At 42.6% G+C, this 24,697-nt stretch overlaps 1 protein-coding gene across 8 annotated transcripts in view; it reads right to left on the bottom strand.

The window, feature by feature from the left end:
- The window catches only part of MEIS2 (Meis homeobox 2), a 214,428-nt gene that overhangs the window by 148,851 nt on the left and 40,880 nt on the right, over positions 1 to 24,697 (bottom strand). For all 8 annotated transcript variants that reach the window (XM_081095697.1, XM_081095702.1, XM_081095698.1 and 5 more), the window contains one exon: positions 186 to 331. In XM_081095697.1, the coding sequence (XP_080951823.1) occupies positions 186 to 331 (146 nt within the window). The remainder of the gene's footprint in view (positions 1 to 185; positions 332 to 24,697) is intronic.

Below are 24,697 nucleotides of genomic sequence, written 5' to 3'. Positions count from 1 at the left end.
ACCCGCTGCTTTCTGAAGGGTGCTCAATGGGGGGTGAGAGCTGATAAAACCGGAACTGCTCTGTTGGTCATCAGATTCTGAGAACGGGAAATCGGCGCCTCACTTTGAGAAATCTGTACGAGCCCGTATAACACGCTGGGAGGAGGCAAGACAACAACACCCGTTTCTCTTTCATCGTGACTTACTGTGAGATGCTGGAAGAGCCACGCTCTCATGATATTGGTTGCTACTTTGGGGAAAATGCCTCTTTTCTTCTGGCGTTTTTTGTCCTTGTCTGGGTCATCATCGTCACCTGTGCCAGGTGAAGCCACGCTGTTGTCCAGACCATCCCCTGGTGGAAAGACAGGAACACACGTGAGCGCGAACCCAGAACGGGGGCCGACAGCACGCGCAGCTAATGAGGAGCTCCGCGCGGCTTGTTGAGAGATATCCATTAGCGCCCATAGTCTTTCATTAAAGTATAATTGGAGACACAAATATGTAAAAGACAAAATTAAACCAGGCCTCTTCAAATGTTAATTTTGTGTGTCTCACACTCGCCCATATCATTAATTCGATTATAATTGTGTGCTTGACACAGTGCAGTAGCTCTTTGTCAATTATGGAGTCCAATGTGGGAAAACCGCCATCAGAAAACCCATTCGGAGAAAATGCATCCCCGTGCCCACAGTGAACACAGACTGTAGGGTAATCAAGTTAAATGTTCTGTAGTCTATATATTCTAGGCTGCCTGCATAGGTGACAGTAACGGTGTCACTGTTCATTGCACATAACACACTGCCTGCTCAGCCCCTCCCAGACCTGTCACCTCCGGAGCACACGCAGCTGCACACTCCTCGGTGACCCTGCACTCAGCATTTGCATGAAACTTGTAGCTCTCTGCAGCGCGGATCATTATCATTAAAAAAAAAAAAGGGGGGGATACACATCAAGGTAGGGTGCTCACTTAATCAGAAGTTTCTATCAACATCTTTCTCTTCTGTGCTTTTCCCGGGCATCAATTGTGCATTAGCAAAAATCATTTACTTTTTAACAGTCATAGTTATTTTTCTTGCCCTCCGGCAAAAATGCCTTGAAAGCCTGCCTGGAGGGCATCTAAATTATGTATCTAAAAAACTCTTCCGGCAAGGCATTGCAGGACCCCTACTTTCTTAAAATTCATACGCGCACGTCTTCCTGTTTTTGGGAAGGCATCAATCAAGAGCAGCAGTATATGCCATATCCCTACATTAATATTTGAACTAATAACTTTAAAAAAAGGAGAGAAACAAGATCCGACTTGTGGCATAATCAAATGCAAAATAAATGAAGAATACGGGGACAGCGCTGGGGCTTTATAGATGGCTGTGTTTTCCTTGCACATCATTAGCCTGGAGCCACACGAAAGAGGAAAACAGAGAAGTGGAGAGTTTATGCTCCCCGCTGGTGTTTAAGAAGCCAGGGTCCTGGGAGGACATCTGGGAATTGTGCTGAGGTGGGGGTTTTTGTAATTTAAGAATAGACATTCATTAGCAGTAAATGCCATAAATCCCATGCTAAGTAAAAACCTTGTCCAAGAAAGCCTAAAACAATAAACTCTGTGCTCAATGCAGCCCGAGCTGGCCGCTGCACAGCGGCCCGGGGAAGGCCATAGGTCCACCGGCCCATTCCCGGGCCCGCTCCCTCCTGGCGGATGGGGTCACACCGCCACAGCCTGCCTGCCGGGCCCCTCGCCTCGCAACTTCACGGTCTGCTCTGGGGGCCTCCCTGTACCTGTTCTTTTCCTTTCTCACCAAAAAAACCCTCAACCTTCTTTGACCAGAGAAGCAGAAAAGCCACAGCAAAGAGCCGGCAGATTAATTTTATTGACATTTCCATTTTCACTGCAATGCGATACCCTCCATCACATGGAAGAGATGACCCTCACTATTTACAGACTGACAGGCCACTTCATTACAACCACCCTGCCCCAAGGCAAAGCAGCTCCCCTCCATCTGCCCAAACACTAGAGCATGACCCCGAAGTTGCTGTTCTCTTTTTCTTTGCCGTCTGTTATGATTAAAAAAAAAAAAAAAAGAGTGAGTCTAAGGGACCCCAAATAGTCAAAGAACTAATCGGAGTGCAGGGAAACAAAAGGCATCTGACTTGTGAATAGTGGGTAGACGGAGGCTACCCTTCATCTGCCTGCGCTCCCTGCACACCCAGGCACACTAACGGGCCGCTTGCACGAGGACACACACACACACGCACGCACACGCACACACACATGAGCAGGGACACACACGCTTCTACCATGCCAAGGAACTGCTGCAAGGCAAATTCTCACCCCCACTAATGGCTTCTGACTGCTCCTTGGCAACCCCAGCATTTTAACCTGGGTGGATGTGCTCTCCCAAATACAGACACTGGCGCGATCTCATCAGCTGCTAATGTGACACAGACGGAGAGTGGCTATTAGGAGCCAGGCAGTGGGCCTTGGGGATCTGAGGTGCTGTTCTGTAGCCTGGGGCGGTTTTGAAAAGCAGTACCCGGAGATGAGGAAAAAAAAAAACCACACTGCAAGTGCAAGTTTGAAGTCGGTCAGTCTGTCTGCCTGCTACCGATAAAGATATCTTTGTCTCCGTGGAAAATCCAGGAGGCTATCTGGATGTACATTTCAGATAATGTATGTGTGGAACAGCTCTCCCCTCCATGTCTTCCAAATATAAAAACACACGCTGTAAACAATGCCTGTGTGTATATATTTCTTTCTAAGCACATATGGTTTCTGTGTATATGTTTAAGCTGAAATTGTCAGGATTTTGTTAAAATCTCATTTAGCTTTTTCTGATACATTTTTGAATATACTTATTTTCAAAGGTTAATGGCTTAATTGAAGGAAGTTCAACCAAAAAGAAGGCATTTGCCTTTTTAACCAATCAATGACCTTAAGAATGAGAGACGGCGTTTCCACAGTGCATTTTCTCTTGCTTAAAAGCAAAGAGGGCTGGTAACACTTTCAAACTATATGATTCACTATATTTAGCTCAAGGAAAAGAGGGAGCTAGATTGAGCCTCTTTGGATGATTGACTTAAACTGGAGAAGACAGGATCATTACATGAATTTTAATATAAAGCAGTCTGTTTTATAGAAATGTTACAAAATATTTGAATTGGGATCCAGTGTAACAAATAATAGTAAAGAAAAAGGTGACCATTTTTTATAATAACTAGATACTAAACATTAGATTTTCAAATTAATATTAGTGTTTATGTCTATAAAGAGAAATTTTCCTTTTCAAATACACAATAACTGCCACCGTCTTTCCTTCCATGTATTTTTGAACCAACTCCAGCATAGAGGACTAACAACAGAATAAAGAAAAGATGTTAAAAAGGCAACTGTGTGATCTGCAACCGAAAATGAAACTGTGCAGATGATGCTGGGGGTAGGGACCCCGAATGTGGCTATTGTTTTCAGGCTGTGGGTGTATGGCAGATAGCTGGCAATCCTTGGCACCAGTGCCAAGTGACATTCTGTGCCCAGAAGGGTGTGTACACCAGCACAGGAGTATGTGCCAAAGGAGGTACAGGAGATAACAGTGTATGTGTCAGCATCTGAAGTTAGGATTCAGAAGTATTTCTTATCTTTTTTTTCCTTAATATATTTTTATTGATTTCAGAGAGGAAGGGAGAGGGAGAGAGATAGATAGAAACATCAATAATGAGAATCATTGATCAGCTGCCTCCTGCACGCCCCCTACTGGGGATTGAGCCTGTAACCTCGGGCAGGTGACCTCCTGGTTCATAGATCGACACTCAACCACTGAGCAACACAGGCCGGGCTGTTTGTTATCTTTTTATCCCGAGAGCACACGGCCATGTCTGACCCAGAGCAGGTACCCAGGATTGCTGGGTGAGTGAATGACAGAATGTACCAATAAGCTTATTCTAGGGCCCACCCCTCTTTGCGATAATCCCACACTGGGGCAAGTACCCTCATGATAACACCAAGGGGCTAGGTGGGCTGCCCTTGTACACCTCATCCATGTATCCATGCCAGGAACAGTGCCTCTTAGAAGAACTCAGTGCCCGTTAGGGCCCTTCTGAGGGGCTGAATCACAAGCCTTTCCCCCACACTGCCAGCTCGGATGATGAAAAGTGGAATAAAGAGGAACATGGTATGCCAGCACCGGTTTGGCTCTGTGGATAGAGTGTCGGCCTGCGGACTGAGGGGTCCCAGGTTCGATTCCGGGCAAGGGCATGTGCCTTGGTTGCGGGCACATCCCCAGTGGGGGGCGTGCAGGAGGCAGCTGATTGATGTTTCTCTCTCATCAATGTTTCTAACTCTCTATCCCTGTCCCTTCCTCTCTGTAAAAAATCAATAAAATATATTTAAAAAAAAAGGAACATGGTGCACACCTCTTTCCAAAGGCTGCTGGTCCCTTGACTAAGGGCACAGTCTACGTTTTCAGCAAAGATAGTCCAAATAGCTGTATTGCTGGGATATGCTGCGTGTGACCATGGAAAGAAATACTCAAGGCTTGTGGACAGATAACTTTGAAGTGAAAAGAATCATCAGGGGAGACTGTTAAAAACACAGTTCCCCAAGCCTCATCCCAGACTTACAGAATCAAAATATCCTCAGGCACAGACAAGGAATTTGTATTTTTAACAAGCTCCTTGATTCTGCTTATGCAATCAGCCTGGAACTGATGCTGAAACTGGCTTTTGAAAGCCACGAGACTAGATGACCCCCTAATTTGAAATAAAATGCAACCTCAGAACAGGTGGATTGCTAAAATTCTACTCTACTCCCGTGAGTCTGGTCAGTGGTCATGGTGAGCACCTATAGTCTGGCTGGGGCCTCATTCGTTGTAGGACAGCCATGGTGTTCTCTCCATCACACGTACCAGCCAACATAACAAAGCCCCCTCCTGACCTTCTGGTGGTGAGGGTTAAACAGGAAGAAAGAAGCTACAGAACATTGACTCTCAAAATGTAAGCCAGCCCAGCTGGGGTGGCTCAGTAATTGAGCATCAACCCATGAACCAAGAGGTCACTGGTTCAATTCCTGGCCAAGGCTTATGCCTGGGTTGTGGGCTCGATCCCCAGTGGGGGGAGTGCAAGAGGCAGCTGATGGATGTTTCTCTCTCATCAATGTTTCTATCTCTCTTGCCCTCTCCCTTCTTTGCCCTCTCTCTGAAATCAATAAAAACACATTTTTAATAAAATAAAAAAAGGTAAATCACTGGTGAAGAAATTGTGAGAAATGCAAATTCTTGGCCCCATCCCAGACCCACTGACCCTGAAACTCAGGGAGTGGGACCCAACAGTCTGAGTGTCCCTCGGCACCCCAGGGGACTCTGACACCCACGCACATTTGAGGGGCCCTGCTGTAGAGCACAGAGGCGACCCGCTTAGCCGGCTACCCTGGCTGGTGGTCATCTGGAAGGCCTGAAGCAAGTCTCTGGGCCCTCCTTACAGGCATGTGCTGGAGGGAGCAACACAACCTTTCCACAGCTGAGCACACTACACTCCGGGCAGGGTATCCTGGAGAAGGCAAAATCTGTATCTGTAGCTGTGTAGCTAGCGAATCACGAAAAGATATGGGCATATTATGAGAGGATCCTGAGATGATTCTAAAGCAGAGCTTCCCAGACCGTAAAATTCTTGGTCATGAAAAACCACCCAGGCAAAAGGACACCACTTCCTTTCATTGGCATATTGTCTCATTCCATTTAGCCAAAAATCTGTCTATATTTTAGATATCAATTGCTTGGCTTGGAATAAAGAAGTGATACAGTGACGATGTGCTGTGGTGAGTTCAATCCCACTGAGATGTGCTCTCTCAGAAACGTAATGCAACAGCCAAGAAGATCCTAGTCCATTCTCTTTAACTTTATCCCTCCTCCCCAACCCAAACCAACAAAGGAACAAAACAAAACAGAACAAAACAAAAAAAATCCCAGACACTTAGCATTGAAGGTTAATCCTTGCCCAAGATTTCACATTTACATGTGGTTACATAAACCGGAGTCCAGACAACTTCAAGTCCAGTGTTATTCTCACATTAACATTGTAAGTTTCCTTTTACTTTTCAAAGCATTACCTCATTTGAACTCTGTTATCAGGGACAGTTCTAAGCAAGGCTTGTGCCTATGCGTAAAGGTTTAAGTGCAGAAAAGAGATTAGATCTAGGTCCTGGGGCCGGCCCTAGGCTAGGGCCGGGCCAGGCTGATCCCAGTTCAAACAAAAATGTGCAAACTTTCCTTCCAAAAGCAAGCCAGTGTCTCTGAGACATATAACCATATTCAGTACAGCAAGAGTCTTCGACACCTAGGATTTTTGTAATAGATTTATTGAGGTCCAAGTGGAGACCCTTCTATGGACCTCAACAGATTGACTTTCAGAGCCCAGAGATGCTCCAAACACTTGAGATGGGCTGGCTATACAGTCAGGAGCCCGTGGGCTGTGATGCCCTCACTATGCAAGCTGTTAAACACTCCACAGAACTGAGATTAAAGTGTGATATTCCTCTGCCTCCAAGTCACTTTTTGAAAAATAGAATAAGGTTTCTATGACATTTTGGTACACTGTCACATTACAAACACCTAAAACTAAATACTTTGTGTTATATTTTCAGAGGAATATTCAGGACAAAGGAACATGTAGTTTTGTTAATAGCTAATGGTATTTGTACTTCTTTTTGATAAATTGGTGGTGTGTTATTTAATCCTCACTTCTCCAAGTTTTGGACCAAGTTTAATAGTCAAATGCATTTTTTTAATATATATTTTATTGATTTTTCACAGAGAGGAAGGGACAGAGATAGAGAGCCAGAAATATCGATGAGAGAGAAACATCGATCAGCTGCCTCCTGCACATCTCCTACTGGGGATGTGCCTGCAACCCAGGCACATGCCCTTGACCGGAATCGAACCTGGGACCCTTCAGTCCGCAAGCCGACGCTCTATCCACTGAGCCAAACCGGTTTTCGGCAATAGTCAAATACATTTATACAAAAATATGTGCTTTAAAAGAGAATATCTCACCTGGAAGAACATGGCTTTTCCCCCTATCGTTGTTGATAAATAGAAACACAGTATATTTCCATTTTCAGTTTATGCAATGTAAATTTACTAACTTCATACATATGCATGTGCTCGCGTGCACACACACACACACACACACACACATCTTCCAAACAATCTATCCCCAGGAATTAAGTCTATTCATGAATACATAGATACTGATATATGTGATTATAAATCTATGTGTATATAAATTGTATCTATTTCAAATAATTCACCAATTTGTACACAAGTGTACAAATATATTTGTAGATGAACTGCATTTTTTTGCCTACACTCAAATATACATACGCATACATATACATACACTAATTCATAGAGTTCTTAAACTGTTTTTATCTAATATTAAAGGGGGTAATCCCTTTTCTACACCATTTCTCTAGCTCTAGAACACAGGGCCCTCATTTTCATCAATACTGCTGTCATTTTCATTATCATCATTACCACAAGTAGCATTCACTGGGCGCTTGCATGGTTCCAGTCTTCATTTAATCTTCACAACAAGTAAATGAAATAACTACTGTTATCAATCCCCTTTTACAAAAAGAAAAGTGAGACTCAAAGAAAATAACTTGTCAGAGGTCACACAGTTAGTGGCAGAGTGGTGTTTGTCCTTCAAAGACCATGCTCGCATCCTCTACCCTCTTCCTTAAACGTATGAGAGGACAAGAAACTGTGCACAGTGACGCTGGGCTCTGGATTAGCCCTCACTGCATAAGAAATAAACCCCAGGAGTGAGGCCTTGTATGTTCACGTTTATTTCCCAAAGTGATAGTGGGTGACAACATATTGAAAAGTAAATACGGGGAGCATTCGAGATCTTGCTCACAGGAACATGTCCTCATTTTGGCTCAAATAAACGCATAACATTTTTCAAAAAGTAAAATAAATAAAAGAAAGTATGGACCAAGAAGCAAGCAGATGCACACTTTTACACAAACAGGCATATCAGTTACATACAGGGTCGTTACTGCTCCCTGAGGATCTACAGTTCATATTCATATTAAATAAGAATTTTGAAATAGGATTATCTGTTGAATTTTAAAGATTTTTCTGAGCCAAGGGATCTTTCAAGATTCCATGCCTTTAGTCCTTTCCCCTTGGCCGGGAAGGCCCTTTTTCTTCATTGTTTTCCTTTCCCTCCTTCCCATTCATTTTCCTTTGTCCAGGCAAACTCCTATTCAACCTTCAAAATCCAGAGGAAAAGGAACTTTCTTTGTAAAGCTTTCCCCAGTCCCCAAAAACAAAGTAGTACACTATGCTTTTTACTTTAGCAGTTTTTTCTTGCCTTTGCTATATTTACTCTTCTGTTTTGCAGTGTATCTATTTACTAATTTGTCTGTCCTATTTGACTATGAGTTTTTTCAAGGTGGGGGCGGGGGGCGGGCGGCTGTGTCTGATTCATTTCTGATTTCCAAGCCCTGACAAAGAGTAAATACTCAAATGTGAGTGGAATGGACACACTGGCAGTAAGAGCCTTTAGACATATTATTAGGACCCTGTGAGAATGTCACCTGCTTTGAAGAAAGTGTCCCTGAAGAAGATTCCCTGCTCCAATAGCCACCAAGCCTTGGGCTCCCTCACTTCTCTCTCCCCATCTTATGGGCAGTGGGAGCATGATGATGTCCAGTGATTTACTGTTTACATATGTGCATGACCCTTCTCGAAGATGGTCCTTACACGTCTGAGACACGTGTCTATATTGTTTATGAAAACAGTACTCTATCTCAAGCCCTATTCTTTTAAAAAATATTTTATTGATTTTTTACAGAGAAGAAGGGAGAGGAATAGAGAGTTAGAAACATCGATGAGCTGCCTCCTGCACACTCCCTCCTGGGGATGTTCCCGCAACCAAGGTACGTGCCCGCAACCAAGTTACATGCCCTTGGCCGGAATTGAACCTGGGACCTTTCAATCCGCAGGCCGTCGCTCTACCCACTGAGCCAAACCGGTTAGGGCTCAAGCCCTATTCTAATGGGGAAGAGAGAGTGCTGCGTGAGAGTGAGCTGCCCATTGCCCAGGCTGTTCAGATTACTGGGAACGTTATAGCTAAAAACGAAGTAGCATGCAGCCATGGACCGGCAACACAGTTCTTTACAAGTTCATTTTCTGCCATCAGCTCATTTCGCTTTTTTTTCTTTTAATGAAATACTCTGAAAACAGGATTAAAATGCCCTAAGAGTCAAAATATATTTCTTTCAGGGGTTACCTTCCAAGAGTTTAATGTAGGACATTCCACTCAGGAACCTGCATCAGGGTTTCAAAAGAGATGGAAAGTGGAAGAAGGAGAAGAAGGTGGAGGATCGGAGGAGGAGCAGAGGGCTGAGGAGGAGGAGAAGGAAGAAGAGAAAGAGAAGGGAAGGAAGAGAATGAGGAGAAAGGAGGGGAAGGGGAAGGGGGATGGGAGGGAGGAGAAGGAGGAGAAGCAGCCATCCTCAAAGTAAATCTTTTTCCACATGCGATTTACCTTTCTTCACATTAGATCAGCTTGGGGGGCGGGGGAAGCTGCAGACCCAGAAATGTAAGGAGGGTGAGGGGCGAGAGGCCAGCAGCGAGACCTGCTAATTACTGATCTCTTTTACTCTCCTGCTGTGCTTAACTGTCTGGACACGTTAAAGTGAAATTTTTCTGTGATTTTTCAAGTGACTAGTTCATGGCCCACTAGCATGGAGGGAAGCAGAAGAGATGAAATGCTTTCGTTTACATGCAACATTTACTAACTGTGTGGATTTTCCGCCATTAAAGAGGACAGTGACCCAGGCCACCTTTTTCACACTCAAAAGAGCACTGAAAAACAAGTCTTCATCAGCTTACCTCGGCTTCCCTGGTTCTGAGCACCCTCCCCCCAGGGCAGGAGCAGAAAGGGGAAAAAAAGAGAGGATTTTAGGCTCCTTTCTCTTCAACTTTTCAGGCGGTATAAGCAGCATTTAGCAAATTCAGCCCCAAATGGCTCCAAATGCTCAGAGCTGCAGGGGCTCATTCTTTGTTATCCTCCCTCTATTTACACAGGATTTACCAGGCTCTCCACTGAGGAGGCCCAAAGCACTTGCATTCTCACCGGCTCGCCCTGGACTGTGGCCGGCAGCTCGGCCCCGGCCTGCAGTGGCTGGAGGTGTTCTGCCACCTGGACAGGGCGACAGACTGCTCCCTAACTCAGCCATCCCCACGCCACCTGGCTTGCTGCACCGCGGAGGCCTGCGAAGATGAGCTCACCTTCCAGAAGAGAAGCGGAAACCCGGCCAAGGCTGTGCAAATGTGTGTCCAGAGACAAATAACATGCACTTTCAAATATGCATCTATGTCATGTAATGGAAAGGGGTGGGTGAAAAAAAAATTCAGAGTGCCTCTTGGATGAAAACCACTTCACCCACTGGTTGGAAAAATAAAGTGTAAAAACAGACAGATGGACACATATGTAAATGTGGCTGTGTTTTAGGCTTTCGCTGGCAATGCGAGTGGCGTAGTATAGTTTTGCACGCCTGTATTTTCCATATCATGTTGAATCCTGTTAACTGTGGAACAGAAACATCCTCGTACTGGTCCTTGACCAAATCAGTCCCCTCAATTTCCCTGTCAGGAGCCATAAAGTGGCTTTGTTTATGGCCTGGGACTCTCTAATCCTTTATAACAGAAATGAACGAAGGCTTCCAACACTCTTACCTCATGGTTCACTTAAGTTGGTTGCTCTCATTTATATTTCACTTGAATTTTTAAAACTATTTCAAGAAAGAATACCTCCTCTCCTAACCTTCCACGGAATTCTCTAAAGGCTACTGACTGGAGCTGGTAGAAAAGTATATTCCTTTGCCATTATAATTCAGCAGGCTGCCTAATCTCTGTGGTGGAGGATAAAAGAACGTACTTATTACTCAGTTACCTGATAAGCACGTATAAAAGCACAGAGTAGGTTCTGGAGTTATTCACAGTCCATCATAATAAAGCTCTTCTGGGCACTCTAATGATTCATTTTTAGTGATCTCTCCAATGCCCTTTTCCACAGTTAACACGCAGGTTTTATTAAGGCAGAAACAGGGACAAATGTCCACTCAAGTCCCAGCTCTCAAATTTGACTCTACTTGCACTCCACTACCCACAGCTAAAGCTTTTGTAATGTTCTGTTCGCCTCCCCAGAGTGGCATTTCAGCTAACAGAGTTCACAATCTTTCAGCCCTAAACACAGGAGGCTGCTATCTTCAAGTCATCCTAGGAATGTGCCAGATACCATCATCTCCCTCCTGCGATACAAAGAACAAGAAAGAGAGGGACCAAGGGAAGACTGAGCTGATCAAGTTACCAACAGCCCAGAATGCCCCTCTCCGAAGGTTAATCTTTGAACCAGTAAATGTTATAATTAGGAGCCTTGAAGTTGGGCTTAGGCTGGTCATTGAAAGACCGACCCTAAAAGAGAAAGTATGAATGGAACACATCTCTTTTCACCTAATGGTTTGACACACGGGCCATGATGTTTATGGGAAATCACACAAAAATGAGTTGTTATGATGTATGAGTCTCTTCCCCACATCTCTACAAAAGAAAGAAGGTGACTGGGGAGAAATGTCTTCTCCATGTCACTTAGCTATGTTTCCGTACAAATTATGAACGTTATGCAAATAATGTTGGCACCTTTGCTAGAGGAAAACATTATTAAATTATGCTCTAAGTATTTTGTCTGCTTTAGTAATTACTCTCATGTAACTGTAAATATAAATAGCTGTTATTCTGTTTAAATTTTTAATCATGCAAAATATTGTCACACAAAATGTCCTTCTGTTACAGTCTAACTGGGATTTTCTTTTTAAAACTATCCATATTTAACTGAAGTGGATTATTTTTAGCATTGTAAAGTGTTTTAGCAAAGATAGCTGGCTAACATCTCTGAATCAACAGGTCTTTCCAGGGAAGATATGGCCTTTATATTTGCAAAAAGAATTTCCTACTAAAGTCCTTTGATACAAAAATGTATTTTTAACATTTTATACTAAAACTGGAATATATATAATTAGTCTGTTCCCAAGGATGTATTAACTACATCCAACCTATATGTTTAGTATACACTGATAATATTCTCATTTTATCATTAACTATAAGATTTTCTAGTTTATTGTCTCTTAGCATACTTTTCTATGAAATGAAACACTAAATATCAACCAATAACATTTGTTAGGAGTAATAACAGGAAAGTAAAGTTCTATCTGGAGCAGTAATTATTTCATCCGATTTTTAGGATCTTTCATTATCATATGTGCTATCTGAAACAAAAACAGGGGCAACACATTCCATAATATCAAAGAGTAGATTAGTTTGAATTCTTAATATGGTATTTCTCTGTAAATTTGTATTGGCAGGTATTATTTCAAAAAGCAGCACAACAAAAACAGAAAGACTAAATATTGATTCCACTTTCTCAACTGTAAAATAAAAACAAAATAATATTTTAATAAAAGTATAACTTTGTGCCCTGGCCAGCGTGGCTCTGTTGGCTAGAGCCTTGTCCCGTACACTGAAGGGTTGCAGGTTCAACTCCCAGTTGGGGTGCATAATGGAGGCAACCGATTGATGTTTCTCTCTCACACGGATGTTTCTCTCTCTCCTTCCCTCTCCTTTCCTCTCGATCTAGAATCAATGAAAAACAGATCCTGGAGTGAGGATTACTAAATAAAAGAAGTTAATTAATTAATGAATAAATGCAACTTTGCATTGTTAACTAGTGCAAAGAGACAGCCATCTTAATAGCAGTAATGCTTACTAAGAGAACTAGATTGAGCTAACTATCAACACTCCCTTTGGGAAATTGTTAGGAAGCCAGTCACAGTTTATCCAGAAAAAAAGAACAATAGTACCTATGAAGTTGATAACTGCTTTTAGGTGAATATTTTTTAAACCATTAACCCATCAGAATGGGAGCATATTTGTTAATTATTAGAAAATAATATCTGTACATTTTTAAAAACATTTTCACATGACAGTTTCCTAATAAAGCTCTGTATTTTTGTTTTAAGAATTTTATAAAATAAATTATCAATATTTTAAAAGTAGCTAATGTGTATAATTGTTTTAGTTAAATCTACTTTGATTTGAGAACAAGCAGGTATGTTTTTGTAATGTAATACAAATGGGTATACATGTAATAAACCTACGGAAAACAAATAATATGACTGCTTACCAAGAATAATCTAAAATAGCATAAATTAATTATTCTTCATATATTCCTATATAATTAAGAATGACAGACACAGGGGCCTTTTAGAAGTTCACTTTAAGTGGGGAATGACTGCCAAAGGATGTGGGGTTTCTTTTGGGGTGATGAAAACATTCTAAATTTGATCATGGTGATGGTTGCACAACTGTGTAAGTATACTAAAAACCATCAAATTGTACACTTTAAATGGGTGAATTATATAGTATGTGAATTATCTACACTAATAAAAGAGAAAAATGGTAATTGGTGTACGGCGCTACCCTTTTCATTGGCTAATCAGGGCTATATGCAAATTAACTGCCAACTAAGATGGCAGTTAACTGCCAACAAAGATGGCGGCTAATTTGCATATTTAGGCACAATGCAGGGAGGCGAAAGGGAAAGCAGGAAGAAGCCCCCTGCCACAGACAGTGATCGGAAACCCAGGGGGGAGCCTTTGCCCTGCCCCCCAGCCATGATCGGAGAATCAGGTGCCTTTTCCGCCCTGGCCAGTGATAGCAGGAAGTAGGGGTGGAGCCAGCGATGGGAGCTGGGCACGGTCGAAGCTGGCAGTCCCGGGAAGCTTTAGGTCCCTTGCCTGGGCCTAAAGCGGAGCCCACAATCGCGGGGCCGCTGCAGCTGCGGGTCCCCACTGCCCGGGCCGGACGCCTAGGCCAGAGGCGTTAGGCCTGGGCAGGGGCGGAGCCTGCAACTGCGGGGAGCTGGGGGTCCCCTGCCCAGGCCTGACACCTATGCCGGAGGCCTCAGGCCTGGTCAAGGGGCCGATCCGGGGATTGGTGATTGGAGGGTGATGAGGGTCAACTCCTCTGGCCGAGGCATTAGGCCTGGGTGGGGGGCGGAGCCGGGGATTGGGGGGATATGATGGTCCCCTTGCCCAGGTCTGAAGCCTGGGTCAGAGGCGTCAGGCTTGGGCGGGGGATGGAGCAAGCGATCAGAGGGAGATGGGGGTCCCCTGCCCAGGCATGATTCCTGGGCCAGAGGCCTCAGGCCTGGGCGAGGGCCAGAGCCAGTGATCAGGGGGAGATGGGGGTCCCCTGTCCAAGCCTGACACCTCTGGCGGAGGCGTCAGGCCTGGGCAAGGGGCCGATCAGGCGATCGGAGGGTGATGGGGGTCTACGCCTCTGGCTGAGGCATCAGGCCTGGGCAAGGGGCAGAGCCAGCAATCGGAGGGGTCTGGGGGTCCCCTGCCCAGGCCTGACGCCTGGGCCAGAGGCATCAGGCCTGGGCTGGGGGCAGAACCAGTGATGGGGGAAATGAGGGTCCCCTGCCCAGGCCTGATGCCTCTGTCAGAGGCGTCAGGCCTGGGCAAGGGGCCGATCCTGCGATTGGAGGGTGATGGGGGTCAACGCCTGAGGGCTCCCAGTATGTGAGAGGGAGCAGGCTGGGCTGAGGGACACCCCCCCCCCCCACACACACACACACCCAGCGCACGAATTTTGTGCACCGGGCTCCTAGTATCTCAATAAAGCTGCTATGTTTTTATTTATTTTTTTATTATTTTAGAGAGAGTAGAAGGAAGAGGGAGAGAGGGATAGAAACATCGATGATAAAGAAACATCAATCTTCTGCCTCCTGCTCACCCCTTCTAGGGATCGAGCCTGCAACCCGGACATGTACCCTGACTGGGAACTGAACCTGCGACCCCTTGGTGCATAGGTCAACACTCAACCACTGAGCCACACCGGGCCAGGCTGCTACATTTTTTAAATGAACAAATTTCACTCTCATATAAAAAAGCATGGTGGAACATATATAAGATTCTAGTAGTCGAGGTTGAACATATCCATAATCTTTTCTAAATTGCTTCAAAACAATGTGATTTCAAGGCCACTCACTAAAACCATCTCAACACCTTGCATATAAGCAAACATATGCACTCAGAAACATTCAGGATGGTTTTTATACTGTTTATGTTACAAAAATATGCATTAGTGAAAATACTGAAATTAATACTGAAATTGATCCTTTTCCACATTCCATTGTATTATTGCAAAACCCTGGCCCAAATTATTTATCGCTTTCAAGCTTACTTTAATCATCAGAATAACTCTAGTAACTTCCAAAACACACACACACACACCACTCCTACATTTCTTTTCATTTCTTCTACATAAGCTTCTTCAAGTCAGGAACCATATTTTTTATTTTTTTCATGTCCTTCTCAGAACTGTATAACGATATGGGTGTAGTCAGTACCTAACCTTTTATTGGATAAATGGATAGATGACTCTCATATTTCTTGGAATGTGCTTTATTTTTCGTGGGTTTATATCTAAAAGTTGCAAACAGAAGCTATCTAGGATTTGGTCTACCAGAGTTGGAAACTGGTCATAGAGTTGATGTTTCATACATTTCAAAGACATTAACTTGTAAGACGCACTGTACGGAGGACGCAACGTGATTGAAACAGACATTAACAGCAGAGGCACCCTACTTTTGAAGCGTGCCTTCCATCCTTGGTTCACCCTTCTTTGTCTAAATGTATTTATTCTATTTTTTTGAGCAGCTAATCTACTCTGTACAGTGGAGGCTCATTTCTGACATACTCCATACCTTTCCACTCTGGCCCTCCACTTTCTCCCCACAGAACTGCACACACCCTTGGGGGTGGCGGGGGGGGGGGGGGAATGATGATGCAATAGAAGAGGCATGAGTTGTGGAATAAAACAGATCTTGTATTGAACTTCCAGATCTATACTGTTTGAGTGTAACCCTGGTCAAGAGATGAATTTCCTCATCTCTGAAATGGGAAGAATGATACATACCCAATAGGTTAATTATGAAAAGTAAATGAAAGAAGAGTAATAGCTGTTACTTATTAAATCACTACCTCGTGCCAGGTGCTTTACTCTTACTAACAAGCTCAGGAGCTTTACACGGGACACTTAGCCTCACACGATACCTGACACAGCAGAGGTGACATCAATAAATGTTAGTTGTTTCCTTTCCTAAAATAAACTAATATGAGAGGATAAACAAAATGTAGTCTATCCATACACTGAAATACTTACTCAGCAACAAAGTAAAACTACGAGTACCTGCAACACGTCACACTTCAAAGTCATTACACTACATGGAAAAAGCCAAACACACACAAAAAAATGCATACTGTATGATTCCAAGTATATTAAGTTCTAGAAAGTGTCAATTAATGTATAATATCTGCAGACAGATCAATGGTTGCTTGAGGTCAGGTATAGAGGGAGGGCTGCATTAAAAAGGAGTATAGGAAACTTTTTGGTGGTGATGAGAGCTTATAGTACCTTGATTATAGTGCTGGCCTCATAAGTGTACCTGGTATACAACTGTCAAAACTCATTAAATGGTATACTTTGAATGGGTGAAGTTTTTGGATGAAAATGATACCACCATAAAGTTGATAAAAAATAATGTTGAGCAGATTGTAGGTAAATTTACATAAACCTGCTATTTGGCATAAAACAGATTTTAGTGGAAAGTATAGCATGCAATACACAGCAGTGAGCGTAGGGAGTCTCCAGGTTATTGTGGTAAAGTTCTGAAAGGATAAAATGATTTAGAGCAGCATTTAAAAGATGCTACAGGTAGAAATTCAACACAAAATAGTTCATTTACACTATTCTTTTCAATTTTACGAAGATGCAAAGTGGATGGTCAGGATGCACTTTGCATATTTTACCAAAAAAATAATTTTCTCCATTGGCCAACTGCCATTATGAAAAATATTATTAACAAAGAACTATTTGACTTGCAAAAATAGTATCAATAATTTTAAAAAGGGCAACAGAAGTAAGTCTTTATTCCTTAAGCCATATGACCTCCCTTGGAAACAATTCTTAATAAACTATATTTTAAAAATTATTTTGGTTAATTCAGTATTAACCCATTCTCCCATTCATAAAAAGGTCTCTGTTGGAGATTTTAGTCAATTTCAGAGGAAAATGACACCAGTTATGAAAGACTCTGAGCACCCTTAAGATTAAAAATCAGTGGGAAATACAGAATTAAGATGAACCCTTGCCAGCCACCTCCACGCCTTCAGAAAACCCCTGCATCCATCATACGAACATGGACTGGAACTAACATTTATGGAGTACCAGCTTGTGCCAGGTACCGCAGGCATCATCTCATCTGCAGGACAGTTCAGAGCTGGGCATTTCAATTACCAGTTAGTATCTTCAGAGAGTGAAGCCACACTGATTAAGAAACTTGCCTCAAGTCACATGGCTACTCTGTCTCAGAGCTCGTCTCCACTCAAGTCCATGAGCTCAACTTCACCACAGAGCCCGCATTCCCATAGGATGTGGAATTAATATTTTAAAAAAGTAGAATGTGGGGGAAAACTGCCTTATGGCTTTGAATCTAGGTACCTGGTACTTACTAAAGCCTGATTATGGCCAAGTGATTCATCTGAATTTTGAGATATGTGATATTGGGCTCATATCAGATAATTAATAAGAGTTTCATTTCATTCTTATTTTTCCTTTCCTTCTTTCATTTCTTTTAATGACTCATTCACATGGGGGAAAAATTGAAAATAGAGTCACCACCTGCTGAAAAACACCCTTGCTTGAAAAAAATAATTTTTTCCTCAGTCTTCTAGAACTCCTACTTGAAAATAGCACAAAAGCAAAAGGCCGCATTTGCCACAGCTGAAGAAATATTACAGCACTGGATTGCCATCCATCTAATTCTAGAAAGACCAGGAGCTTAAAACCACATAACTATTAGTTTGCCATAGCACACCCCCATATTCTGTCATGAAGACAGAAAACTCAACTTGAGGGGTACCAATGTGAACTTTATTCAGGCCCTGTTAGCTGATAAAACAGGAGCTGTAAAGGTCTTAGTCTGGGAGGAAAGGTGGTTCATCCATTCGCCAGGAGGGAAAAAAAAGGGGCGGGGGGCTGTTCAGGTTTTTTCATATACCTGTGCAAGCCAGCCTATGGGAGAACTGACATCTTTGCTGTACGATCAGATCTCAGAGCCACCAATCAAATAGCAGTCCAACCTTAATATGCTGATGCAGCGAATTTCCGGATCTTGATCACACTAGGCTAGGGAGTCATTCTTCTCAGTGATGAAGTCTGTGAATGCACTCTTGAGAAGATAACAAATTAAAAACCAGCTGACTCAACACCATTGAGTGAGGAATTCACTGCTGACCCAGTATAACACGATTTCTACCACCAGTCAGTAATCACTGAAGAGGTGGCCAACTTTATTTCATAATTGTAAAACTATTCCTAACAGAGGGTCTTAGCACAGCTAAATGATAACTGTTTAATTTACATCATGCTAAAATTGGTTATGACTTCCTCAACTATTTATATCTTGATTCTTACTTTATGTTAAAATTTAAAGATCCTAAAGCAAATTAGAAATTCCCAAAAGTGGTGTATTATTTAAATAATCAGAAATCTGAAAAAAATACCTATATAACTAGAACATTACTCCATTTTGAAAATATATTTCATATCTATACAATTCCCACTAAAATATCTAGTTTCTCAATAGCTGATTATTTTGCTGGAAAGTAAAGTTGACAGCAACCACAAAACATTAGAAAAACAATTACAGTTATTATGAGACTTGTGTCCTACACTTCAAAAGATATGATGTTGGATTAAAATACTTTATATTTGCATAGTGATTTCAGCTTCCAAATGATTTTTTCCAATTCTTGGTCACCACAACAAAGCATAAGAAGCATATACCATTATCTCCATCTAACAGATAAAGCAAGTACAGTTAACATCATGCTAACTCTTGCCTTGCCTGAAGCACTTTCCATTACTTATGGTTTAGGGATATTATTAAGTTGAACCATCTGAAATTACTAATATTTGACAATTTTTAACCTACCAACATGGCAATTTCATAAAGCAGTATAGCCAGTTTTTATCAATCAGAATGCGGTTGTTTCTTTGTTTTTTTCTATTTTTCATTGTGCTTGTTTTTAGCGATATGTCTAGCCTCACTTTTACAAATCCTTCTAATTGTTTTCTCTTTCTATACTGAGTAGATAAAAAGGTAAAGTGGAAAAAAAATTCTAATAACCGAAGCCCTAGCCTTTGAAGAGCCAAGACATTACACATGAAGAACTTACCAACAACCAATTAGGAGGTGGGAGACTTTGCTATGTTTTTCAATAGGGAAGTAGCAAAAAGTCTGTTAATACTACTTAGAAAAAGGAAAAGGAACTACCCTTGTCAATTCTAATTTCAAACTTCAACCATAGCAATTAGCATTGAGAAATGATTAGAGTGTATTCTATTATATGCCTCTGGAGAAATGTTCCCTCTAAATGTTTCCTATAATAGCAGCAACATTAATAAAAAACAACAACAACAACAATATTTATTGAGCCCTTACTCTCTTCCAGACACTCTGCTAAGCACTTTATGTGAATTTCCCCATTTAATTCTCACTATCCTAACCCGGTTGATTTTCCTTCCACACATAAAGAAACTGAGGCTTTAAGGGACCAAGAAATTTGCCCAAAGTCATACAAGTAGTAAGTGGCAGAGACAGGATTCACGGCCACACCCTTCCAACACTGTGAGATGTTGCCTCCCATGAGACTTCAGAGCCCATCTATCCAGAATTTTCCATCACCATAAAACATCGTAACATTCCTGTACTCTTTTGAATCATTCAGTCGGTTGAAATTTTGGCGGTCTGTCAATTTCAAATACATCATAGGAAATGTACACGTTAATATAAACATCATGAGGACAGATGCGAGCTCCCTAATATTACCGCTCAGAGCTCCCAGCACACACAACCGTGCCCAGCACACAGTGGGCACTGAAGACATGTTTGTGAAGTGGGGATACATAGTCATTCTCCGCTGTGGCTTTTTTCATTCCTGGAGCCTTACCTTCACCTCTCTTCCTTGTGAGAAAGTAGCTCTCAACCACTCCCATTCTAGACAAGACTTTGCAAACCTCCCCCCAGGACCACTGCCACTACCACCTTTGCCCTTGCTGTAAGTGCTAAAATTGATTCATCTTAATGACAAAAATGTGATAAAAGGGCCCCAACCACAGAGGTGGAGAAACCACTCCTACCCCTTAAACAAATGCTGTTTCTGATGCCCCGATGGCTTTTCTTCTCTTGCTAAGGTTCAGTAAGTCCTGAAGGCTCAGGCCCAGTGAATATGGGTCAGGTTTGTAACACAACAACTCCACCCCTTTCATTACCATCCTGCTAGGCGTACCCCCAAAAAAACCATAAATAAATAAAGTTATTGGTCTCAGAGGTTATTGAGGTGCTTTGGAAATCTTAAAAACACGATTATCTCCTGTAGGAATTCGCTAGCCTTTCCATACGCCAACCAGCACACTGGGACTTCTAAATTACACACCGTAATTGACATAAAATATCTGTCCCATCAGTGAATATCTTTATTAGCATCAAAACCACTCACAACTAGTGCTCCTCAATGTTATTAAACATAACTTGTTCTAGGTGTTGCCTTACTAATTAGTCAGGATGAGCCCGAGGAAGAAAATCTGGGTCATGTTAAATTAATTGGAATGAGCATGAAAATTAGCAGAGCAAACTGCATCAATTTTCTATAGAGAGTCTTTCTTCATGTTGAGAATAAAAATGGATATTATGAGGCATTAACCAAACTGCCTTCTGTGACTGCCAAGAGGTGTGTTACAGTAGCCCAAAATATCATGCTCGCAGATTTTCAGAAGTTAATGAGACATTTCCAGGAATGGTAAATACATGGTGTTAAAATGGGTGTGCCTCTGATGGGAAAATGCCAAGTCATTTCATGTTTAGTCAGGCATAACAAGCTCTTCAAAATGAGCATAATTTAAGAGGTGAATAGTGCAAAGAGGGCTAACATTCAACTAATTTTCCTTCAGAAAGAAAAGATTACATTGAACAACAACAAAAAAAATGAATTAAGAGGTTTACAAATCAACAAGTCAGCCACCAGGACGGCCGCTCTGCTCAGCACCTGCACCGCAGCCCCCACCACGAAGTTTTCGAGAAATGTCCCAAAGGCACGGAACAAAGCGAGCAGAACTGATTACAGCCCCGCTCGCCGCCTCGCCATCTCAACTCTGTTTGGCTTCCTAATGAGCTCACTAAAAACCCAATTCATCTCCCCTCGCCCTCCTCAGCCCTCCTTGAAAGCCACCGGTATGGAAATTACAGATGAAACATTTCCAGGCTGGGTTCTACCAGGCACGACTTCCCCAGGCGGGGCCCTGACCCCCACCTGGAACACAATGGATGGGGGTCCGCAGCGTCCAGAATAAAGAGGTGAAGGCCCTTTTGCGGGGTGACTCTGATTTCCGCCTTCACGTGCCCCCTCCCAGGAATGTGGGGATGTCCTGGGTTCCACCGCACAGAAAAGACACATTGTCATGCAGGAGAGGAGAAATGAGTTGTACTCAGGACAAACAGCTGAACCAGGCTAATGCGAATTCCCAGCCTGTTCGTGAGGAAACTCCCCGGGTTCCTCATTACATCGAGTGAAATCCTCACGGCCCCTAGCCTGTAACTGGAAGATTACGGAATTGATGGATCCTTAGTTTAAAATGCAGCTGTTTTATTCTGCTTTAGTAATTAATTCTTTTTCCAATACTCTATTGATTAAGCGTAGACCCTGATAAAGTTCAAACTGAGGAGACTCTCTCGTGGCGTCCTTAGTTGCTCAGGAGAGTCAATGAAAACTTCCTGCGATCCCACCTGCCCCCTCGGAGTGCTGATCCAATGAACAGAGCAGTTTTCTTCTCATAAATTAGTCAGGCCATGTGGAGCTGTATTCGCTGATCGCTGCTTTTGTCTCTCTACTTGCTGACTTGCTTTTCAGTTTTGCTGGCCTTTGTGCCGTCACACACAAAGTCGGAGTGCAGCTGCCATTCTGAACCCAGACCAAGGTAAAGAACAATTCGCACAAACTACATTCCCCCCGTTTCACACAGCTGCAGCTCCCCGAGCAGTGCGGGGCTCCGTGGGGGTCTCCTGGGACCCCCACTAGCTGAGAAACCAGTGCTAAAGCAGACAGACAGACTGTGGAACTGAGGAGGGGGAAAAGAAAGTGACCTATTTTCTTCAAGGTTTACCAGGCTTTTTGTCCTTTTTGCCTTTTCCCCAACAGAATTTGTGCTGTCGAATTTTCAACCACAGGAAGCTGTTTTGTTTTCACAGATGACACCAAGGAATGACAGAAGACTGGGGGGGGGGGGGGGGATAATCTGAGGACACCTGGTCAGATGGCATCAGTGAGCTCCGGCACGCCTACTAACCAAACGGGCGTGGAGTACAGCCATATATAAATGGCCATTATCAACACAATGCTAGTTAGTAAGAAGAGGGATCACCAACACGGTGCTCCTTTTCAAAGGGTCACATGTCCCGGGATCAATGTTGGTGAGCAGAGCAAGTGCGATAACAGAAAGTTTCTCAGGTTACAACCCTGCACAATGGATTTTTGTCTCTACAAAGATCACTGCTGCTGGGAATGCTTTCAGGGTAATGGACTTATTCGCTCTACCTGCCCCCGCACCTTCCCCCTACACTCACCTAAGGCCCCCCCAAGGCTTCAGTCCCTGCAGGAGAACAGGTCAAAGACGTGTGTTCTGGCCCATGAGCTGGTGGAAAGAGCAGAGCTGATTTGTCAAGCCACTTGCAACATATGTTTACAGGAAAACTCGTATTTCAGATGGCAGGAGTAATAGTAAAGGTCTGGAAAAGTTTTAGGAGAGTCCTTCAAGTTTTTAGCGTCTAATAGCAAATTCAAAGCTAAAACCAAGCGCGGATCCTGTGAGCAGAGTGGCTGGAACTGTTTTCCATGTTCTCTTGGGGGGCCTGGGCCGAGAGTACATTCCCCACCTTCACAGCATTCCTTCCTAGGTCAAAAGGTCATCTCTCGCAGCCGTCTCCAGCAGACACTCAGTTGTCAAAAGGTTACAGCATGTGATCTGGGCAGTCACTGCTAACAAAGCTCTTTCCTCATTGGGAAACTAGCTTTGCATGTCTAAATAATTTCCCTGTTAAAAATGTGTTTCCTCCCTCCATCCCTGCTCTTCTCTCTAGTTTCAAAACAAGGAGTTCAGCAGTGGGCACCAAATTCGTCAGCAAAGTTTCCAGATTATTTGGGTCAAGATGCCACCACTTTCACTGGACGGTATGAGGAGGAAAGATAACTGCCAGGAGTGATCTTGATTTCCTGCATTTACAAAAGGTGTCCCTTTCCCAAGGGTTTTCTTTTCAGAGGAAAATCCCATTTTTAAAGCAAACACATATATTTTGCATAAATTGCAAACAGGAAAAAAATGATGTAAAAAATATCAGATTCTTTTGGAGAAATCACTCACAAAATTAAGGTGATTTTTTTTAATTAATGTGTATTCAACTGCACTTAAATGACCAACAATGTATATAGTGTATGACGAGGCACAAAAATGAGGGGGTAAGAAGTATGTTCATTTGCTCAACGTTCAGAACTGATGCAATCCTAAAGTTTGCCATCGGTGACGTTATAAATAAAAGGTCCCAGTTACTAGGGGAGCAGGCTCCGCCTTTTTTTAAAAAATTTCCTGCTGCCTAGATGAATAATATAACAATTTTCTCATTGTCGCGGATTGTTACTTAGAGCAGCTTGAAGCTCTCACAAGCAATCCAAAATGAGTCATTTATTTCTAGAAGGGAGTTAAACCAGTCTATCAACATTGCTTCTATTTATAAATTATATATTTAAGAGTAAAATAAAATAGTCATGGCTGAAATGTTACATCTGGCAGATAAAGAATTAGAGATATTTTCAAATTATTTGGCCTAGTCCTAAGCAAAAGACTCTAAGAACAGTGATAATTTTTGTAAAAACTAAGCCATTTGTGCATTTGTTTCCTCAAAAAAAACCCAAAACAATTAAAAAAGCACACCCTTAAGTAAACACCTTCAGACATTGGATTCAAGTTCTTACATGTCTTCAGGATACTACTAAGGTTTGCAGACATACATTATTTTCCTAAATGTACTATCTTCTTTTCAGTTTCTAATTATCAAACTTTCAAAAGTACACTTTTTCAAAACTTAGCTTTGGGGCTTTCACATGTCCCTCTTCATCTGCCTTGGGAATAGCAGGAGCTGACAAGATGCATATTCTTAAGAACGTGTGTAATTCTACTTGGTATAATTGACTACTTTTAAAGAGCCCAGTTTTATAGGCTTTCCTTTGGGTAGGTAGTTCGTTGTTCTAAACACAGTGTTACAGGCTGTTAAATTAAGCCCACGCTCTCTGTGCCAAATTTGCCAGGTTAGTATCTGTAACCCGGGAACACGTGGTCTAGGCCTTTTTCATGAGGTATTTAGAAGGTAACTGAAAATACTCAAGTAGAAAAAAATACACACACACACACTAGTGGCCCGGTGCACAAAATTCATGCATGTTAAAGGGAATTTAGAGGAAATATTTTAATATTGCCATTTGCCCTTT

Source organism: Myotis nattereri (genome assembly GCF_964212035.1).
Source record: "Myotis nattereri genome assembly, chromosome: 1".
NCBI lineage: Eukaryota > Metazoa > Chordata > Mammalia > Chiroptera > Vespertilionidae > Myotis > Myotis nattereri.
This window is presented reverse-complemented; position numbering and strand designations above follow the sequence as displayed.